The 18889-nt window shown below is 60.0% G+C and overlaps 7 protein-coding genes across 7 annotated transcripts; 2 read left to right on the top strand and 5 right to left on the bottom strand.

Moving 5' to 3' along the window:
- Positions 1-2510: 2510 nt before the first annotated feature.
- Positions 2511-2893, top strand: BXZ73DRAFT_100193 (uncharacterized protein; the record flags this gene model as incomplete). The annotated part of the gene is made up of 3 exons (XM_048014502.1): positions 2511-2567; positions 2630-2738; positions 2805-2893. The coding sequence occupies 3 exons, from the start codon at positions 2511-2513 to the stop codon at positions 2891-2893; spliced, it is 255 nt and encodes an 84-aa protein (XP_047879066.1).
- Positions 2894-3652: 759 nt separating this feature from the next.
- BXZ73DRAFT_100194 (glycoside hydrolase family 61 protein) lies at positions 3653-4809 on the bottom strand (the record flags this gene model as incomplete). Its single annotated transcript, XM_048014503.1, has 8 exons — positions 3653-3675; positions 3735-3785; positions 3853-3987; positions 4045-4232; positions 4297-4379; positions 4440-4513; positions 4579-4621; positions 4678-4809. The coding sequence occupies 8 exons, from the start codon at positions 4807-4809 to the stop codon at positions 3653-3655; spliced, it is 729 nt and encodes a 242-aa protein (XP_047879067.1).
- A 1697-nt stretch (positions 4810-6506) lies between these two features.
- Positions 6507-7946, bottom strand: BXZ73DRAFT_89295 (alcohol acetyltransferase-domain-containing protein; the record flags this gene model as incomplete). Its single annotated transcript, XM_048025226.1, has 2 exons — positions 6507-7867; positions 7925-7946. The coding sequence occupies 2 exons, from the start codon at positions 7944-7946 to the stop codon at positions 6507-6509; spliced, it is 1383 nt and encodes a 460-aa protein (XP_047879068.1).
- Positions 7947-8676: 730 nt separating this feature from the next.
- Positions 8677-9445, bottom strand: BXZ73DRAFT_89296 (uncharacterized protein; the record flags this gene model as incomplete). Its single annotated transcript, XM_048025227.1, has 4 exons — positions 8677-8729; positions 8807-8927; positions 8990-9071; positions 9123-9445. 4 exons carry the CDS (start codon positions 9443-9445, stop codon positions 8677-8679), a joined length of 579 nt encoding a protein of 192 aa, XP_047879069.1.
- Positions 9446-11391: 1946 nt separating this feature from the next.
- On the bottom strand, positions 11392-13186 carry BXZ73DRAFT_89297 (RuvB-like helicase 1; the record flags this gene model as incomplete). The annotated part of the gene is made up of 7 exons (XM_048025228.1): positions 11392-11566; positions 11626-11766; positions 11816-11976; positions 12027-12332; positions 12385-12626; positions 12692-12911; positions 12992-13186. 7 exons carry the CDS (start codon positions 13184-13186, stop codon positions 11392-11394), a joined length of 1440 nt encoding a protein of 479 aa, XP_047879070.1.
- Positions 13187-13441: 255 nt separating this feature from the next.
- On the top strand, positions 13442-14302 carry BXZ73DRAFT_100198 (histone-fold-containing protein; the record flags this gene model as incomplete). Its single annotated transcript, XM_048014504.1, has 6 exons — positions 13442-13618; positions 13677-13692; positions 13741-13770; positions 13825-14042; positions 14100-14195; positions 14249-14302. 6 exons carry the CDS (start codon positions 13442-13444, stop codon positions 14300-14302), a joined length of 591 nt encoding a protein of 196 aa, XP_047879071.1.
- A 591-nt stretch (positions 14303-14893) lies between these two features.
- BXZ73DRAFT_100199 (uncharacterized protein) lies at positions 14894-16718 on the bottom strand (the record flags this gene model as incomplete). The annotated part of the gene is made up of 4 exons (XM_048014505.1): positions 14894-15244; positions 15302-16513; positions 16570-16632; positions 16689-16718. 4 exons carry the CDS (start codon positions 16716-16718, stop codon positions 14894-14896), a joined length of 1656 nt encoding a protein of 551 aa, XP_047879072.1.
- Positions 16719-18889: the final 2171 nt, after the last annotated feature.

The following is an 18889-nucleotide window of genomic DNA, read 5'->3' on the forward strand; positions in this document are numbered from 1 at the left end:
CGTGTTTGCAGCGGGGGAAATACCAGAAAGGCGGTACATTGAAGTAGACATGGAGACCGACTCGGGATCAAGTGGTCGAAAGCAAGCTGCGCGCGTCTGATGGACCATCCATAGTCGGCGGCGTCGATGCTGACTCAGCGACGCCGTCTCGGCTGCCTGTGAGCAAGCGCCCGCTGCCGTCTCCACCTCCCACCTTCGTCAATGTCACTCACTCGTCTGCATAGCTCACAGTAACAACAACGCACATATTTGGCAGCGCAAGCGTGAACTCGTAGCCATCGGCGACATTGGACGCCTCGCTGACCTTGGATTGCTCTTTCTGCCGTGCTTACGGTCTCCACTTCCTTAGCACCATGCCCCGCTAAGCGTTCATAGCTCTCAGGCGAACTACGCATGTACATGTGCCCGACTCCTGGTGAAACGCCGCTCGCTTCGGCTCGAGCTGCGCATGACCTTGTCTCCCAGCTGGGGAGGCTTGGCAGGCCTTCCAAACAGTAAGTCCTCCCAGCGCAGCCACTGTATCGTCTCGCAGATCTGACGCAGACTATCTGCTTGTCCAGAGACGGGGCGATGATGTACGTCTCCACCGCGCATTCCTAAAACATCGTGACAAACAGAGGATCTCTGGGCTGTATGCCCTCACCGTACGGCGTCGGTTCTCCCCTGGGCGACGTGCCTCAACTTCAGTCGGCTTCCCTAATTTCCCTCAAGGCGTCGCGGAGTGCGCAAACCGCCGGCGATCTCGCAGGTCCCCACGGACCTGACCCAACGCTTGAAGCCCCCGCGTTTCGGTTTCTCCGCCTTCCGACGTCTCTGGAGATGCCCCGCATCAGGCCTTCGCCGATGCTCGGCCGGCGTCCCCGGGGCCCGGGTGCTGCGGAGCAAGGACCTTGCGTCGCGAGTCAACATCACATTCTACACGGTACGTTCTCAAGCTACGGTTCAACCTCAAGTGCACCGCGGTGTGCTGGGGACGGCTATGTAGGACGCTGATGGTGACGCTGGACTTGCAGTTGTCTTTTTTATATATAAAAAGCTGATCATTTATATCCCGCGTACGGGGTACAGGTGCGGCATTTCTGCATGGATGACGCTTGGTGGGCGAGTTTTCTCAGCCTGCGGGCATGTATATAAGGGCCGGTTGCACCATTGGGGACTTGTAGTTGTCCCGGGTGCCGTGACAGGCGGGCGAAAACATCGGGTATCCGTCCGAGCACTTCGCAGATGCCCCCGTGTCGAGGTCGACCTACTTACTGATACTATTGCGCGCACACAACAGCTTTTCCCAACTTTATGCACTCCACTTCAGCTCGGCGCGGTAATAATAGCCTACTGCAAGCGCGAAGACTAAACACAGGCGGTGTTGTGTATATAGAATGGCGAAGCCACAACGTTCTAACGTACGAGCGTGCATTTCGCGTATGCACCAATCAACATCTCTCCACACAGTTGCCTGCTGGTCCGTGTGCTATTTTTTCCGTCGGCATCGTCGACAAGTGCCGAACACTAGTTCATCCTTTCCGCCCGCTGCTCGACGTTCATCACTTTCATGGTTTCCTGCGGGAAAAAACGGCGCTCACCGCCGCTTGATATTCGTTCTGCGGCCCTCGCGGCCCCTCGGCTCCGTAGTCGGTCAGAGTTCTCCGAACAGCGGCCTGGATCCGTTTCTGACCCGTTCTGCGCTTGGGGACATCCGTTTCGCCTTCGGCTCGCACTCCCAAGCTCACTCGCACAGTCGCAATGCGATTGGAGTGTTGGGACTCTCGGATTGAACTAGAGCACCTATTTACATACATCAGTCAGTGCGGATGCTTCCGGATCTGTGCAACGCTCCCTTGCGAGGAATGTATAGGTGATAAATCCACCATCGGTGCTACTGAGGGAAATGAGCGTTTTGTGCCGGATTTGCCTCCGCAGCTGCTGCGCGACAGGAGGCCGAATCTGAGATTGCGGAACCAGAAGCTGCGCGATCGTGATGCGCAGGCGGCTATGCCCGGGAGCCGATCCCCTCTGTCAATCGGGCCAGGAGCTGAAGCCGCGCGCCAAGCTTTCCCTTCCTGCTCATCGTTCTCCGTCTTCGCCCATCGCGACCGCCTTGCAACGCTCCTTGCTGGGGCCTACGCGCCTCTTCGCGACGCGCACATAGCTTGGACCGCATGTGGACGGCTGGGGCGCCTAGACATACCCGGCTCGAGCACACGCGCGTGCTGGGCATGCAGAACGCACCGTCGTTCGCGATCGCATATATCGCTCATCCATGCTGCGGGCCACCGCAAGTGCAGACGCCCGCGTCTTTCGCCGGGGGCTCTGATGAGATCGCGCGGCCGTCGCGCGACCAGCGTCGCGGTATCGTGCCCTGGCTTCTATAAGTGCCTGCTTGACCCGAGGCCGCCGCAGAAAGTTCGCCCCGCCTGCCTCTGCCTCCACTCTTCTCCAAGTTCCCGCCGCAGCCTCACCCTTGCTCACCCCCGCCTTCCTCCGACCGACCCGACTTCCCTTCTTTCCGCACGATGCAGTTCAAGACCCTCATCTCCCTCGCTGCCCTCGTCGCTGCCGCCACCGCCGCAGTACGTCCCGCTTCGCGCGTCCTTTATCCCTACTACGATCATGAACTGACTCCACACCGCAGCCCCAGGCCGCTGAGACGTTCGACCCCTCCACCGCGACCGTCTCGTTCTCGTCTGCGGTCACCACCCAGACCTTCACCGCCTCCCAGGTCCTCGTGAGCTTGATGCAGGGTACGTGCGCCGTCCTTCCGCTCGCCGTGCACTCCCCCTGGCTCACTTCGCGCGCGCGCCCCGCAGTCGACCCCTTCGTCACCACCATCGAGACTACCACCGTCTGGACGGCGACCCGCACGGTCACCCTCGCGGTCCCCACTGGGGCGCGCTGAACGGGCCGCGCGCAGGGTCGAGCACGGTGCGCTCGAACGCCACCGCCAGCGTCCCTGCGCATCCCTCGTCGCGGCGCGCTGACGGACGCCGTCCTGTGTTCCGTTCGCGCAGGCTGCAGCCGGCGCCCCCCACGACCACGACCTCCCCAGTCTACATACGTACACTCCTTACTACCTGGCTCCGCGCCCCGCTGCCCGCGCGGCCTCCCGGCCCTGCCGAGGAGCATCTGAACACTTGCACTTCGCCCCGTCCCCTCATACTTAGTATCTTTACACCCTCGTCCGCACGTCTCGCGTGCGGCGGTAATACACGCTCGGTGCATCTTTCCCATCGACACCCGTGCGTCTGTGCTCTCGGCGAGGACGACACGATGCCCCGGGAGGCTTCCATGCGCGTCGCGTGCGCACCTTCGCCCTTGCGCACAGATACCGGCCGGACGCGGCTTCGCGGACGCTCGGCTCACCGCGCGCCTGCAGTCGACAAGTGTTGTGCACACGTTACAGAGCGCGCGCCGAGCTCCGCGTGTGTGCATGACTCCCGACATCGCGCTCCGCCGAATTGCCTCGCGCGACCATCGGCCAGAGGACGCGAAACGGGCGTGTCATCGCACACGCGATGCACGCGCCGGATGCAGGACGGACGCAGGCGTTGGTGCAACAGGGCGCAGGGTCCAGGTGCTTCCCACTTGCCACATATGTAGACAGTGTGATGCGCATATTGCCCACTTTACATAAACGCTCGCGCTCATCCGCGCACGCTCAGCAGGTGAACAGCGCAGGCCCTGCCGTCGCATCGCAGAAGTCAGCACGCGTCGACGCAATCCTCCAGCACGAAACGCACCGGGGATGGTGTAGTTCTTGACGGTCGGGTAGTAGATGTTGATGGTGATACCTGCACACGCGCGGGGGAAGCACCGAATGAGCTCGACGCTCCACGTATCCACGAGCAGAAGACGCACCGGGGTCGGAGCCGGCGTACGCGCCGGGGAAGGACACCGTCGAGGGCGTCTTGGCCCCAGACCCGCCCTTGATGTTCAGCTGCGCGCACTCCATGTACAACTGCGCGCCGGGGTAGCTCGACGCGGCGTGGAGCGCTGCAGGGCGCCGCGCGGGTCAGAAGGCGGGAACGACGCACGAAGCGGTCGGCGCACCGATGATCTCGTGACGGAGGAGGTACTGGCCGTCCTCGATGCACTTGGGGACGGTGAACGTGACCTTGCCCGCGTTGGCGATCATCTTGTCCGTCGCCCACGTCCCGTCGGGCTCGAGCCCTTCTTCCGCGATCTTGAACCACTTCAGTCCGGTCACGCTCGACTGCGTTGCATCGGGGATCTTGGCGCTGGAAGTGTGAGTGTCGTGAGACGAGACCGGGGGTCATTGCAGGAGGCATAAGGGAGACATACAGGTAGGAGATGAGCGGACCCTTGTGGCTGGCGTCGATGGGGTCCGAGGGGTCGCCCGCGGCTTGGTTGAGAGTGTGATGCCACTAAGGATGGTAGCAGTTAGAATAAGCTCCGGATCCAGGCGCCGACCGGATTGCAGCTACCTCTGCGGTAAGGGTTGCGCCGGCCGGAACGTCGATGACGGCGGTGGAGATAGGTGTATGGTACGGGTTGATGCCTAAGGCAGACGCGGTGATGTATGTTAAGGAGGCAAGTATCGCAAAAGGGCGTCCGAAAACTGACCTCCGTTGCAGATGACGTCGTTAGAGGTCACATCCATGATAGGCTGCAAAAGCTCTGGTGAGTCTTCTCCGCAGGGTCGAGGAAAATGAAGTGACGTACGCCATCGTAGTCGGGCGCGCGGATGCCCACAAGCTCGCCCTGGTCCACGCCGTTGACATAGAGCTTTTGGAAGATCGTGTGTGCGGAGGCAGATCCGGCGAGGAGAGCCGCAGTCGCGAGGGCAGACTTCATCGTCGTCGTTGGAGGTGCAGTAGGCGAGGTGTAGTTGAGGTTGCTCTCAACCCCGTCCCATGGCTATATACTCCGCTCCTACCATACCTCACAGAATATCCGGTGAACGCGTTGACGATGAGGCAATTCGGCCTCGACGATCAGGTGGGATGGTCAGTCCGGAAGAGCGTGCTCTGGGCGCGGAGCCATTTTGCCAGGATTTTGCCGTCGCGGATCGACGGAGAGCGCGTGGAAGACACGGGAAGAGCGTGACGTCATGCGGGGAATTAGAGTCTTGGAATCTGACCAAGGGAGGTTGCGGCTGATGAACCAGGGCCCGAGAGCCTTGTAGAATTTCCTACTGTCAATATTGTCAGAACACACGCCTCCAAAGGTAACCATATCCAGCTCCAGGGTCGTAGGCTCGCAAAAACTGACCAAACGAGATCTGAACTCACGGACAACTTGGTGCAATGAGGAGGTCCCGAATCCCATGTCTCACATCACGGGTCATTCTCAGAACAATCTCGGATGCGCGGAAGAATATATGCGGAGAAGTTGATGCCGAGCGAAGATACGTTCCAGAGATCTCCGGCATGTGTGCTGACTGGCTGGCACCCTATGAGAGAGTCAGACGGAACGGCGTACGCAGATCGTGATGAGGTATCACCTTCGAGATGGCCATGCTGTAACCCTGCTCATCACAAGCACAAGCTATATGCTTCCGGGGAGGCCGTGGCATGTGGTATGAACATCGGGAACACCTGGGAGCAGAACGATAGACGGAGTGGGAAGGGACGGGATGAACGGCCCGCATGATATGTTATCTGCCGCGACCGCAGCCCGTTGCGACAAAATGGTACAGATAGGGGGGAAGCTGGATGTGATATCGAGCCGGACTCACCAAGTACGCCACCGTCTTATATGCACGACTCGGTTTGAATAGTCAAGTTCCGAGCCCCTCGTCCATGATTCTGGTCTCCGACTACAGTCACCGTGAATCAGAAATACAAATGCAACAGAGAGCTCTTGGAAATAGTGCATGGACCACAATGCTGTATGCGTGCTGTATGCATGTTCCCGTCAGATGCGAGCTTCTGCAGAAACATCGCCGACAGTGGGCCGACTAAATCGCTTGAAACTCACCGCAAGACGGCTGCACTTCGAGCATCACGATGATTGCGTAACATCTCTTCCGTATCCAGCCTCCTCTGGTGTGAACTTGGGGTTTGGTCTCGACGCGGTAGAATAGGACGGAACAGCGGTTCAACACCGTGATAAGGTAGCATCGAACAAGTTGCGATGACGGTATACCAGATCCTTCACGAAGTCTCTTCGGTGACGATAAAGTCATGCGTAAGAAAGAGATAGGATGAGGAGGTAGGGGCTAAGGACATCAACATGGTGGATTGGAAGATAGGCTCGAGAGGAAATCTGCAGCCGCGTGAGCTCGAGTTTTCGCGGCACAGCGGCCCGACAGGCGCTCTGAGATGATGACGTCAAAACATAACACATCCGGCATGGGCATATTCCTGCGGGGATGTGCATGCGGCAGTCATGGGCAAGGTTTCCTTCCAATTTCCTCCCCTCGGAGGACAAGCAATCTTCGGAACAAAAAACAGGCGGAGGATGGACAGCCTCAGTTCTAACAGAGAACTACGACATTCACAACGAAACGGAGATAGACAATACCAATTAATCTAGGGGGGCTCCCCAGTCTACTTTTCAGCTCCTAGCAACGCCTCGAGCCCGGCAGAGAACCCACTAGCGAACTCCTCCCCAAACTCGTCTTCAATCGCGCCCTTGCCCCAGGTCACCGTGACGCCCATCGCGCCGTCGGGCGAGCTCGCGACGTTCACCTTGACCGCCGCGCCCAGCGTCGCGTTCGCCTGCACGAACAGCAGGTCGCGGATCCGCCACCCGCCGTCCTCGGTGCCAGTGGAGCCCTTCGGGAACGCGCCGAGGTTCGAGAGCTCGAGCGCCTCCCCGCGCGGCTTGCCGAGGCTCCCGGTGAGCAGCCCCTCGTACTTCGGGTGCACGTACTTGAGCAGCCCGACGCCCGCGACGACGCCGGCGCCGCCGCCGCGCAGGCCCCGCGTGAGCCGCGCGGCCTCGGCCCACGGGAACGTGCGCGCGGAGACCGGCGCGGCGGCGAGCGCGGCGGGCGCGAGCGGGGTGCGCTCGAGGTGCGGGGAGATGTGGTTGCAGAGCGCGGCGCTCGGCGCGCGCGTGTGCGCGCGGAGGGAGACGGCGACGCACGTCGGGAGCGACGTGGCGCGCGCGCCGGCGCCGGAGGCGTGCACGAGGCGCGAGAGGACGAGGATGGCGAGCGCGTGGAGCGCGCCGGTGAGGGTCGTGCCGTGCGCGCGTGCGAGGGCGAGGAGCGCGGCGACGTCCGCGGGGGAGACGCGCAGGATGCGCACGCGGCACGCGAGCTCGCGCGCGGGAGGGATAGGGTTGCCCGTCCACGCGGAGCGCTTCTTGAAGTCGAGGAAGGGGAAGATGATGAAGAAGATGGTGTGGAGGAGGGTGAGGAGCGGGACGGACGCGTCCATGGCAACCTCGAGTGCGGGCGTGAGCGCGGGCATGGCCGCGTCGGGGATTTTGACGATGTTCGCTGGTGTGGCGGGTGTCGGGGTCGAGGAAAGTGCAGAGAGGAGTGCGCGGTGGAACGCGGGTCCGGACTGGCCGTCGGCAATGACATGGTCGTAGGCGAATGCGATGGTGCCGTCTGCGTAGACGAAGAGGCGCCAGCGAGGGACGTCGTCACGAATGAGGATGGGCATCGAGATGCGGGCTTCGAGCTCGTGCTGTAGGGTGGCGTCTGTGGCTGCGTCTGGGATGAAGGTGACGACGGCGTCCAAGTCGATGCTCGACATTCGCGTCCACATCGGTGGTGCTGGCGGTGCGGGGAGCTGAGCGGAGAGCTCCGGGATGGAAAGGATGACAGTAGAGAGAGCATGGTAGAGGACGTCCTTCGTCAAGGGTGATCCCGAAGGGTGTTCATATCGTACAACGGAGAAGACATAGGAGTTCAGTTCGGTGCGAGAGCGTACGTTGTAGTACTGCTCCAAAAAACCTATGGTGTCATCATGTGAGTCGCCTCGCGCGGCAAATTTGGGGAAGTAGTGCTGACCTGCTTCGCGAAGAGTTGACATGACGAGAATAGAGGTCGACCTTGGGGGCGACCCCCTTGAGGCCCCGTTAAATACTTCGCAATGTCACTGGCAAGCGAACCAGAGGTGGACGCCGTGCTGATCAGTCTTGTCAACCGCAGCGTTTGCGCAGCCTTATCCCTTGATGGCTGATGGACCGGGCCGGAATATTACCGAAAGCCGCAGTGGTAACACGGCCTGCTATGGCCTGCTCGACGTAAGCAACGTGTAGTGACCAGACGGGCATACATAGGCCGCTTTGCACAGCTGGGGGTGGGGGCATGGAAAGTCACCATCAGTAACGGATGTGTAAACCCAGGCCACTCACAAAACCAACCCGAACCCGTCCCGTGCGCGACCGGCTACCACGCCCTAAGTACGATCGCGTAGGAAAGAAAGGACGCACCAGGAGACACTCGCTTTGAATACCGAGGCTTGAGACGTGCAGAAACTGAATATACGTGCTACTGTACAGTACAGTGATGGTGTTACAGATGGTACAGCGATGTCCGAGGATACGATAATGATATGCTACTTACGAGCCGCGCGCAGAGCGCCAGCCACTACTGCCAAGCGTGAACTAATATACTTTCCTCACCCTCCAACTCTGCGCCGGACCGCGCACAAGACAGCGCGCACCTCCGTGCGGTCGGAGCGCGGGCGCGGGGCGGGACGCGCCAGGGACGCGTCGCAGCGCGAACGAGCGAGATTGGGTATGGTCGGGCGCGCGCGGCTAGTACTTGTGCGCGGCTAGGTAGCGCATGATTGTCAGGGTCGCCAGGATCTCTAGAGCGCAATCCCGACGGACGCGGACGGCGTCAGCGTGGGACGGATGGGGAAAGATGAAGGGGGCGGAGACGCACCGACGGCGAGGTGCGTGAACGGCTCGTAGATGGTGAGCAGGTTGCCCGAGGTGTTGTACGCGGGCTTTTCTGGCGGGCGGAGGTTGTAGTGCGCGACGACGTAGTCGTGCGAGTCGACGCACTGTGCGCGGGGGTGGGGGTCAGTGACTGGGTTCGGGGTGTGGATGCCAGCGTGCTGCGCACCGCCCACTCCTGATCCTTGACTGCGCGATGTATCCAGCGGTACTCCTCCCCGTTCGAGGCCGTGAACTTGCGCGATAGTGACCTAGCATTGCGATCAGCACGCCGTGGGATAGCAGGAAAGCACACTTCTCACCCCGAGAACATGGATGTCCTCCTCAGGAAGTGGCTCATGGGCACGCCCGACCCGGAGCGCACGAACGTGATCGTTCCAAGCGCGCCTCCGACCCCAAACTCAAGCACGACCGTGGGTTGTACGTCGCGCGGCGCATGTGCTTGTCGTCGACTACTCGATCGCCGCCCGGTGTCGTAGACGAGCAGCGTTGTCTCCGCGTCAGGATGCGAGGGTGTTGGGCGAGACACAGTGAGGAAGAGCCGGTCGTAGATTTCGTCGAAGTCGGACCCCATGAAATCACCAGTGCGGTCTTCGAGGTGGAACGGGAGGTTGCGGTTCAGCATCAGGGCAAAAACGTGAGGCCGGTGGGGCGTAGAGGAGGGCACGGACAGACCCGAGTGTCCTAGGGAGTGAGGGCGAAGGGGGATATCAGTGGGCAGTCAGCTGGAGGGAGCACAATTATATACCTGGTGCGTCCTGTGCCCGCAGAGCGCCGCAGGTGAAGGGGCAGTCAGGCGCCAGCGGATCCGAGGACGAGAACGTGGCCGGGAAGGTGCCTCCGCCCGGGTGACTGGCGAGGTCCCACTGCGCTTCGCATCCGCACCTCCGCGTCTCTGCACAATTGCGTGCACGAGCGCGAGCGTGAGCGCCTCCCCGAGCCCCGCGCCCCACACCCTCACATCCCGCACCCCGCAGCCACGGGTTTCGACACGCCGTCTCAGCCCAGCCCCGTCTGCCCCGACGCCCCAGGTTCGGGGTGGGGGCGAGCGCGCCGTTCCCACCACGGCCGGGGAGGTGCACTGAATGGATGCGAAAGAAGCGCCGCACGGCACGCTAGTGCAGAACAGGCACTGTTGCCACGCCCGCGGGTCCCAGGCTCGACGAGAAAGGGACCCCCGGCCGCGCTGGTGGCCGAAACTTCCGGCGGCGCGCGCGGCGCGCTGCGACGAGCCCAGAGCGTGTCACCGCACGCCTTGGCTGACCACACCCCCCGGCCGCGCCACGACGCCGAGGTGGAATTGCTGCCAGACGTCGCGGGTGCAAGTGCCGGAGTCGCGATCGAGGCTGGAGCGGTGCGGCGCGCCACGGTGCACGCCTTGCGAAGAAAGGAATGGTTCGCGAAGCACGCCGCACCGCACGAGCTAAACATGACTAGTTGACTGCTCGTATTAGCCCCAATCTGCGTGGGCAGTGGGAAGCCGACGAAGCCCGCCTCTCAGCTCCCGCTGGTCCGCCACCATCGATCGTCCCCATGCCATCCCCAAGTGCTCGTGCGCCCCACGGGAGAGCCAACGTCCATCCGGAAGACAACGCAAGAGCTCGAAGTGCACCACTGCACGGGTGTCGACGGCGTATGTGGACCACCGAGGCCGGGCGGGCTCGCCAGTCGCGCCGAGCCCGCCAGACGCCGTCAACAATGGCCCAAGAGGGTGAGAGCCACGGAGTTCAGGGACGACGTACCGTGCTTCACTTCTCAGCCAGGCCCCAGGAGTACCAGAGTGTCCAAATGCTACGCTAGCCTGGCAATCCGTGCCGGACGTACGCTTCCGTGCAGCGAAATGACGAGCTTCTGCTAATCTCGGCTCCCAGCCCGAGAATAAGTGGTCGCATCATCAGCACCCTGATCGAGGGTGAAGCAGCTCGTGCTCACACTCACGGTGTCCGTGCATGCAACCCGGAAGACTGGGGGGACATTGCACTCCCATGCACGTATCATGTGGGGTGCGGGAAAACATGTCCGCTCCGACGGAACAGCAAAGAGGGTTTGAGAGTCGTCGCTCCGGCACGCACCTGACCTCGCTTGGTGATTGACTTGGACAGAAGGCATCAGTTATGTCGTGAGATGGGCGGATTTGTCTTTGCACCTGACCTGATTTGTTCGTCAAGCATAGAGCTTGCGGCGCATAAATACTTGCAGCATATGACACATCATCTGTTGGGAGTGTCGTGAGCAACAGGATGTCGTCATAGACTGCTCGTGTGACGAACAAAACCATTCATCGCGAGTAAGACGGGGGCGTTCATTGCGTTGAGGTTGCGCGTCGAACGGCACTTCGGCGCGAGCTTGCGAGGAACACTCGGATCAGACGTGGCTTGGGTCCGCATTGTTCGCTGATACAAGAAGGTGCCATTGCCCGAGCAATTGAAGACACGCGCACTTTACATCACCGCCCGAAGCGTCTGTCATCTGACCAGGAATACGTCAGTGAATGAGAGCCGCCGCGACGGACGAAGCTCGATCACCGCGCAATACAACTCCCGCACCGTCCTTCCGAACGCAAACGTCTAGCTACGCCTCGCCCTGCTTCTCGCTCGTACCCTCCTCGTGCCGTCTGATGATGTTCGCGCTTGACCTTGCATCCAGGAAAAGCTCGCCCATCTCGTTGATATCTTCGAGTTGGACCTCGGCTCGTCCGGCCAGTTTGGCCAAGATCGCTGCAGGTGACAAGAGTTGCAATGCGTACCTAGCGATTGCATTGTGAGTGCGGTGTTACACAGGTCACCAGACTGGGGTGCAACGCACCGCAACGAGCTGTCAGAACCCTTGGCGGCAAGCCGGTCTAGAACGCCCTCTCCAAGCTTCAAGCCTTCGATGTTGGCACGCAGTTGAAGCACCTTCGCAATGGCGTCTTGGTTGTACGGCATCGTTTTCACGATCAAACAGCTGCATTGGCGTGAGCACAGGTGACGGTCATATGATCGGGCATACGTACCGGTCAAGCAGGTCCACTGGTATGCCGTGCGCTGAATAGATGTCTGTCGTGCCACGCACAAGAGTGTGGCCACGGTTCGTGGCAAGCACCACGGTGGGAGCCATGGGTGATTCTAGTAGAGCATTAAGATATGTGAAGCACTCTATGTCTAGCATGTGGACCTGGACAAGCGGGTGAATATTTGCGCCAACCAGACAAACGAAAGACTCGCCTCGTCGATGAACACTACACCAGGGACGACCTCCGCTACACCCTGGTCAACGTATCCCTTCACCACTCGGTTCACCTCTCGCCGCAGCTTCTCCGTGATTTCTGTCCGACCGCTTTTCACGAGATTGCCCATCACGCTCATGATGTCTTGCCCTCCTTGTGGTCGAGCGTTCGCAGCATCCAGATCTCCCAGCGTCACGTCTTGTACAAGCTCCTTCTTTTTGTGCACGTCGCCTTTGGGTAGGGGGACGTAGGTTTCGGATTCCAAGTCGTAAGACGACGCATACGCGTCGGATCGGCCAACGCGCTGAACCTTTGTCGGCAAACGGATGCACGAGAAAGTCGCTGAAAAGACGCACCTTCACCGCACCAGTATTTGCTTCGACATAGATCACGTCCCCAATCTGAATCTTCTCCTTCAAAATGGCTTCATAGATCGTGGGGTCCAAGCGCAGTTGCTTCGTCCCCCGCACCGTTTTGAGCCCGACGACGACGTGCGAAACGGTCTTCCCGTACCCACTCAAAGGGTTCTCGGACTCCGTTGGCGTCAGCTCCGTGACCTCTCCTTCGTAAACCTCCTTCGTCTCCTTTATCCGTAGACCTGCATGTGCATCGACGCATGCCTTGAGCGCACACAGTCAACCTCGAGCGCGTATAACCACGTACCGATTGCCCGGCGGAACGCCTCAGCCAAAATCTCCGTCTTTTTCACTTCCGTCGAGTACACCTCCGAGCCGACCATCGGGCAGAACGGGACCTTCGAGCCCAATTCCTGGGATATCGCGAGCGCGAGCGCGGTCTTCCCGGTCCCTGGAGGGCCCACCAGCAGCAATGCCCGGCCAGAGAACTTGCGCGACTTGATGAGGTCCACCACGACCCCACATGCCTGTAGTCGAACGCGCCGTCAGGATCGCTCTGAGTTCTTCGTTCATCGTGCGGCTCGATCGCGCAAAGGATGCAGCTCACCTCTCGCGCGGGGTTCTGGCCGACGAAACCCGCGCTGTCTGATGCAGCGAAGCCTTCCGAGTTGAGCCCGAGGCCTTTTATGTGGGAGTGGGGGGCAATGCGCGAGGAGCGGCCGGCGGAGACTGTGGGTGGAGGCGGAACGGCGTTGTGGGCAACGGGCGCCGAGGACGACGCGCCGGCGGTGGAGGGGCGCATAACACTGGACATGTTGGTGCCGAGAACGCGAAGGGACGACGGCGTCGACGAGGACGAGGACGGGGGAAGAGGGGGCGCGCGCGGCCCTCGCGCCGTACAGTTTGAATTTCGAAGCCAGCGCAAACGCCTGGGTAAATAATTAGGCTCCGCTCAAAGAAGTGGCTTTGATCGCGCCTATAATTGATCTCCGACTCAAAGTTGCCCACTCGGCTGGAGACTGGAGAGCGCGACGAGCTCGAGTCTGCTTGTGACATCATGCCCCCCTCCTCCTCGAAACCCTTCGTGCAAGCCGGAGAGCCCCTCAACGACTTTCTTCCGTCTTTCTGGCAGCGTCAGATCGATGCCGCTGAACAAGAAACCCCCGACTACCGCCATCCTCCCCTGCCCCTCGCACGCATCAAGAAAGTCATGAAGAGCGATCCGGAAGTCAAGGTATGCTGCCCTTTCCTAGGCTGCTGTATGCGCTTTGTTGATATTTTCGAGCCTTTAGATGATTGCCGCAGACGGTACGTGCCCAGCAGTCCGTGGTCCAAGCCGATCTTAACGCGTCGCAGCTCCCATCCTGTTCTGCAAAGCCTGCGAGAGTACGTCTTGACATCCCGTCCGCGACGCGCCGCTCCTAACACCAGACCATCCAGTCTTTATTTCTGAGATTACTGCGCGCGCGTTCATCATCGCCGACTCGAACAAGCGTCGAACCCTCTCTCGCGCGGACATCGCAAAAGCTCTCAGCAAGTCCGACCAGTTCGACTTCCTCATCGACATTGTCCCTCGAGAAGACCCACCGGGAGGTGCCGCGGCACAAGGCGTCAGCGCTGCCAATCGCCCACCGAAGAAGGTCTCGTCGCCGCTGAACGTATGTGTTTCTCTGCTTTATGGCATTATCATAGTCTTCGGCTCATGGCGTCCATAGGGTGGGCAGGGTGCTGCGGATGTACAAGACGGGTCGTTGGACGATGGGGTCGGCAATGCGGAGGAGGTGCCCGGAGCAGTGGATTTGGATTCCCAGGTGCGTGCCCATCGCATCGTTCCTGGTCCAGTTTCGCTCAGCCCCAGTATCAGCTACGGTCACTGCTCGATTCTCAAGCCCCAATGGAGCCACGGCCGCTGTCATAGACCCCCGTCAGTTCATTCGTCGTGCTGCAAGCTTGTGTATCTGCTACCTCGTGTACTCTGCTACGTGATTCTATCTATCGGTGCCTCGATATGCCATGCATTGATGTCCTCGGTGGTAACGATAGACGTGCGTCGCGCAGCCGCTTAGGCTCCAGTGGCCTAAAAAGCAAGAAAGGCCTTTTTCGGCACTCTCAGATCCTCCACCTGTACAAACTCTTGACGTACGAGAGGTTGGCGGCTCTCGACGTACCCGCCCTTACCAGCATGGCACCAAACCTTAGCCATCTGGTTGTCAAGATCCGCGCCACGAGACCGCCGGTGCATGGTGGTAACACGCCCTTTGGTGCGCTTCCTGAACAGCTGCCCCGAGCCCAAGCACCTCGACATCGCAGCGGCAGAATCAACAGACTGAAGGACTGCCGGAACTTCGCTGGACGGTACTTACCCTCCCCCGCCTCTTGCCTGCAACGTAGAGTTCCTCCACCAGCGCATCGTCCGGCGCACGCCCCACGCCACCACCGCGCCCGCATCCAAAACTCGTTGGGTAAGATACGCTTGCTGAGCCACGTTTACATAGTGTAGGACAGTATGCTATAGGCCCTGCGCAATGAGCTGCTCGTCGCTGACGTCATTCCACCTCTGCACCCCGACGGTCACGGCACCGGTCAGCGGCTTGAAACCATAGAACGTGTGCCCCAACTCGTCGTCTTCGTCCCCCTCTTCCCCACACCTGACGGCGAGCATCACCTCCAGCGTCGGACTCGGCGCGGCGCGCAGGAGCTGGTGCATCCGCGTCGTGACCACCTCCGCGTAGCCGGGCGACTTGCTCGGACGCATGCGAGGCCGAGTCCAGACCTGAAGCCGGGTGGGCTTCGACGCCCTCCGGACCATGAGGCGCATCTCTTCGAGCCGGACGTTGTTCACGATCCACCCCAGTGTGTCCTAGCGACCAGAGGATCAGGACGGGCATCCGTGCTTGGCGAGGGAAAGCAGACGCACCAACAACGACATCAGTTCGTACTGCGGCGGGTCCCTCTTGAGCGTGTCCTCGAGTACCGTCAAGTCGAGCTTCGTGAGCCGCGACACGTACCCAGGAGTGAATTGACCGGGGTGGAAAGCAAAGGGAAAGGCGAGGGAGAGGAGCGTATCGAACGAGTAGATGTGCAAGGCGAGCGAACGTGGGTTGAGCAACTCGAGCACCAGCGGGAGCATCTCCAGCCCCACATCCGGGGGTTCAAACGCGGTCCGAATCTCGTCCACGGGGCGCTGCAGGCCTAGACCGAAGATGGTGACAAGCGGGGCGTCGAGGAGGGCCATGTTTTTCCAGCCGCGCTCGTCGTTCTGCCACGCTGCAGTGGCGGTGATGACTTCCTCGGGGTCCTGGTTGTCGGGAAGATCGTTGACTTCCTCTGGATCGAGGTAGGGTCGCATGGTGTGGTAGGCGTGCATCTCGAGGGAGGAGAGCTTCGGGAACATGGACATGACGTTCTTCGCCTCCAGGAAGAAATTGTTGAACTCCTCGTTGACCGCGAAGGAGAGGTTGAGCGACTGGAGCGCCGAGAACCGCAAGTCGCTCGCGGCCGAGAACATGCCGTTTCGGGAACCTCCGAGGTCAAGTTCGCGGAGCGTACCGCTCATGTTGCGCAGGAAGTGGAACATCATCTTGGGTAGGGGCGCATGGGGGTCCTTCGCCGCGAGAAAATCGGGGCTGAGGTCGAGCTGGGCGGTGTGCACGCCCCAAGACACCCCCTCGAGGAACCGCAGCGTGTCGGGGCCGATCCCGGTGAGCTTGAGGGTCGTTATCGACGTGATATGTGTCAGGGCGGTTGCCAGGGCGGGGTCGAGCGCAAGGTAGAGCTCCACCTCATCGAATTCGAGAACTCGCAGAGCGGGGGCAGATTGGAGCGCGCGAAAGAGGCCGAGCAGTGCTTGTACTTGTTCGCGGCGGTCGATGCTGTCCTCGGTGCAGATTTCGACACTCAGCTGAGAGAGACGTCGCCAGCGTTCTTGGTCCTGTGCGCCGAGGAAGGCGGTGAGGAGACGGAGATCGTCGATGGAGCGGACGTGCGCTTGGCGACCCTTGTGGAGAAAGAGTGACGCGCGTTCGTTCACAATCCGACACGTATTCATGAGTTGGACTATATCATAGTCCGAGTCGCACTGTCCAGCGACCTCAATGAGGACGTCCACAGGGAGGAGCGGTTGTAGAACCTTGCACGAAATCAGTGAATTAGAAACTAGCTAATAACGCGTCTCGAGCGACTCACGACGTTCATGTCGACGTTATCAGAGAAGTGATGTGACTGAAGGTGGGGCTTGAGCAGAAGACACTATGGTTCCGAAGATGGGCGTGCCTTTTGAACGTCTCAGCATCGGGCGCTTCCACGGTGCAGTACGCAGAGACAAAGAGGTCCATGGACGAATAAGACAAGGGGGGCACCACGTATACAACGAGGTGCTTTGCACGAGGCGATGGCTGTTGCCAACCAGTGTCAACGTAGGAGGCACTCTTGTCCATATCAGGCAACTCCCCGGTACGATGACGATCCACTCCTTGTATTTGGGTGGCACAACAGGGTGACATTGGCACCTGATGCAATGATCGTTACACAAAGTAGTGCATGCCATGATCGTCACGGATCTAGGGCCTTGATCAGTCATTGTACATCATCCACAACTGCCCACCGGCAAACGCGAACCAAGCGGTGTAACTCACATTGGAGCTAGTACTCGGCATCACCGAACTGGACTCCGCGCACGACGCCCTACAAGCGCAGCTGTAGCCTCGCTTCCGGACAACCCCTTGATCGTGATCATGGACTACACCGTGCCTAGCAACGGGCCCGCTGTTTGAAAGCGGTGCGTGGGTTCGTCGAGGTTACGGATGCTGAAGCTATACGCGGCGTTCAAAAGGTCCACGTCCGTCGCGCTGGGAGACGCCTGGCGTTTGAGAGAGGGGAGGAGGCTGAAGCATAGGAAGGCGAGGGCGATGAATAGTAAGGGGAACAGGAGGGAGAGACGAGCCTGTACGAAACCCTGATAGTCAACATAGAGCGCATACACAGAGTAAAGAAATCTCACCATCATCTCCAGCACGTCAACCGTCAAAATCTGGGACAGTATCAAGCCTCCGCAGATGATGTCCGCCTCGAAGTACTCGATCTGTCAGACAGGTACCGCACGACCCGTTGCTCTGAGAACACCATTAGGTCCCCGATGTGAACCAGAGAAATGGGGCCCAAAGACTTACGAATTCATGAGCGGCGCGCGACAGCTGGTGAGCTCCTTCCACATACCAAACGGGTCTTGGTCGATGACGGTCGTTGGCGTCCGAGCCCGGATCTCAGGAATCCGATTACTCCTCGATCTTCGCTAGTCACCCTTCGACCGGGAGTCACGGAGCATCTGGGACCCCAGCCATCCAACCTCGCCCAAGTGGGACGTCCTCGGGGATGCAGACGACACCACCGTCTCCGCATCAGTTAACATATCCACTATCATGGGGCCAAGTCTCTCCCAGGCCACGACCTCATTTGCATCGACCAAGGGGGTGGTTTTCGCCCTTCACTGCGCTGAACAGACCATAAGGAAACGATGGAGTAGGGAGACGAGTCGAACGTACTGCGAACTGCCTCCACCCATCCTCGGATGTGCCTGGATTCGTGTGTACTCTTCTTCGGATACTTGAAATAGCCAAAATGGAAGGACACAACTTACAAGTGTTTCGGTGGCTGACCAGGAGGGCTGATAACGTTTGTGGCAAGGCCTGGCAGCCTAAGTTCGGCAAGCTGCAAAACTCTGTTTCAAATTGAAAGACATACCTTGGCTCAACAACACATCACAAGTATATCCCATGCCGCAAATTCCCTCGTGCACTACCACCGAGGCCTGATTCTCATCTCGTGGAAGTGATGTCGCATAGACGAGGCCTGCCGAAGCACCTACGATGTCGCCTTGAGCGCATACCTCGTACCACAGTTGACGAGAGGTACGTACGCGACTTGGGTGGTATGAGAAGAGAACATGGCGGGAACGAGGCCGAGTTGCTCGTGGACGGACGCGAGGAAGAGACAGCCTCAGACCGAGCTCAGCGCTCACTGCTCGAAAAGGGGCACCAGCGCCAACCAGTCCACGGTCCGCATTCTCCGGGGCCGGGTCCGAGATTCTCGCGCTCTTTCGACTCTCTTGCACCTCTGTCAACTTCAATGACAATTTTCGAGCTGCACCACGAACGGGTGCGTGTTTCTCACCGTTTAGGGGTCGATTTACGACAGTGGAAATTTTGGGCTTGCACAATAACGACACACAGTGAGTGCGAGCTCAGTCGGGGACAGTAACGACTGAGGTATGAGCGAGCGGCCGAGCGAGCGCTATGCCGGGGCTCCTCGGAGAGCGCCGAAGAACTGTACAGTACCAACTAAACTAAAATAGGTAAGACAGTATCGGACGTCCGTCCTCGAGCTGTATCGTAGGAGATAAGATAATCAACACTCCCCCTCAGCGAGAAGAGATGGATGACGATGGAGCAAGGCCGAGGGAGGCGGTGTGACGACGGTGGACATCGGTGGAGAGCCCTTTGGTGAGGAT

The sequence above is a fragment of the Epithele typhae genome (genome assembly GCF_022376455.1).
Source record: "Epithele typhae strain CBS 203.58 chromosome Unknown BXZ73scaffold_16, whole genome shotgun sequence".
Taxonomy (NCBI): Eukaryota; Fungi; Basidiomycota; class Agaricomycetes; order Polyporales; family Epitheliaceae; genus Epithele; species Epithele typhae.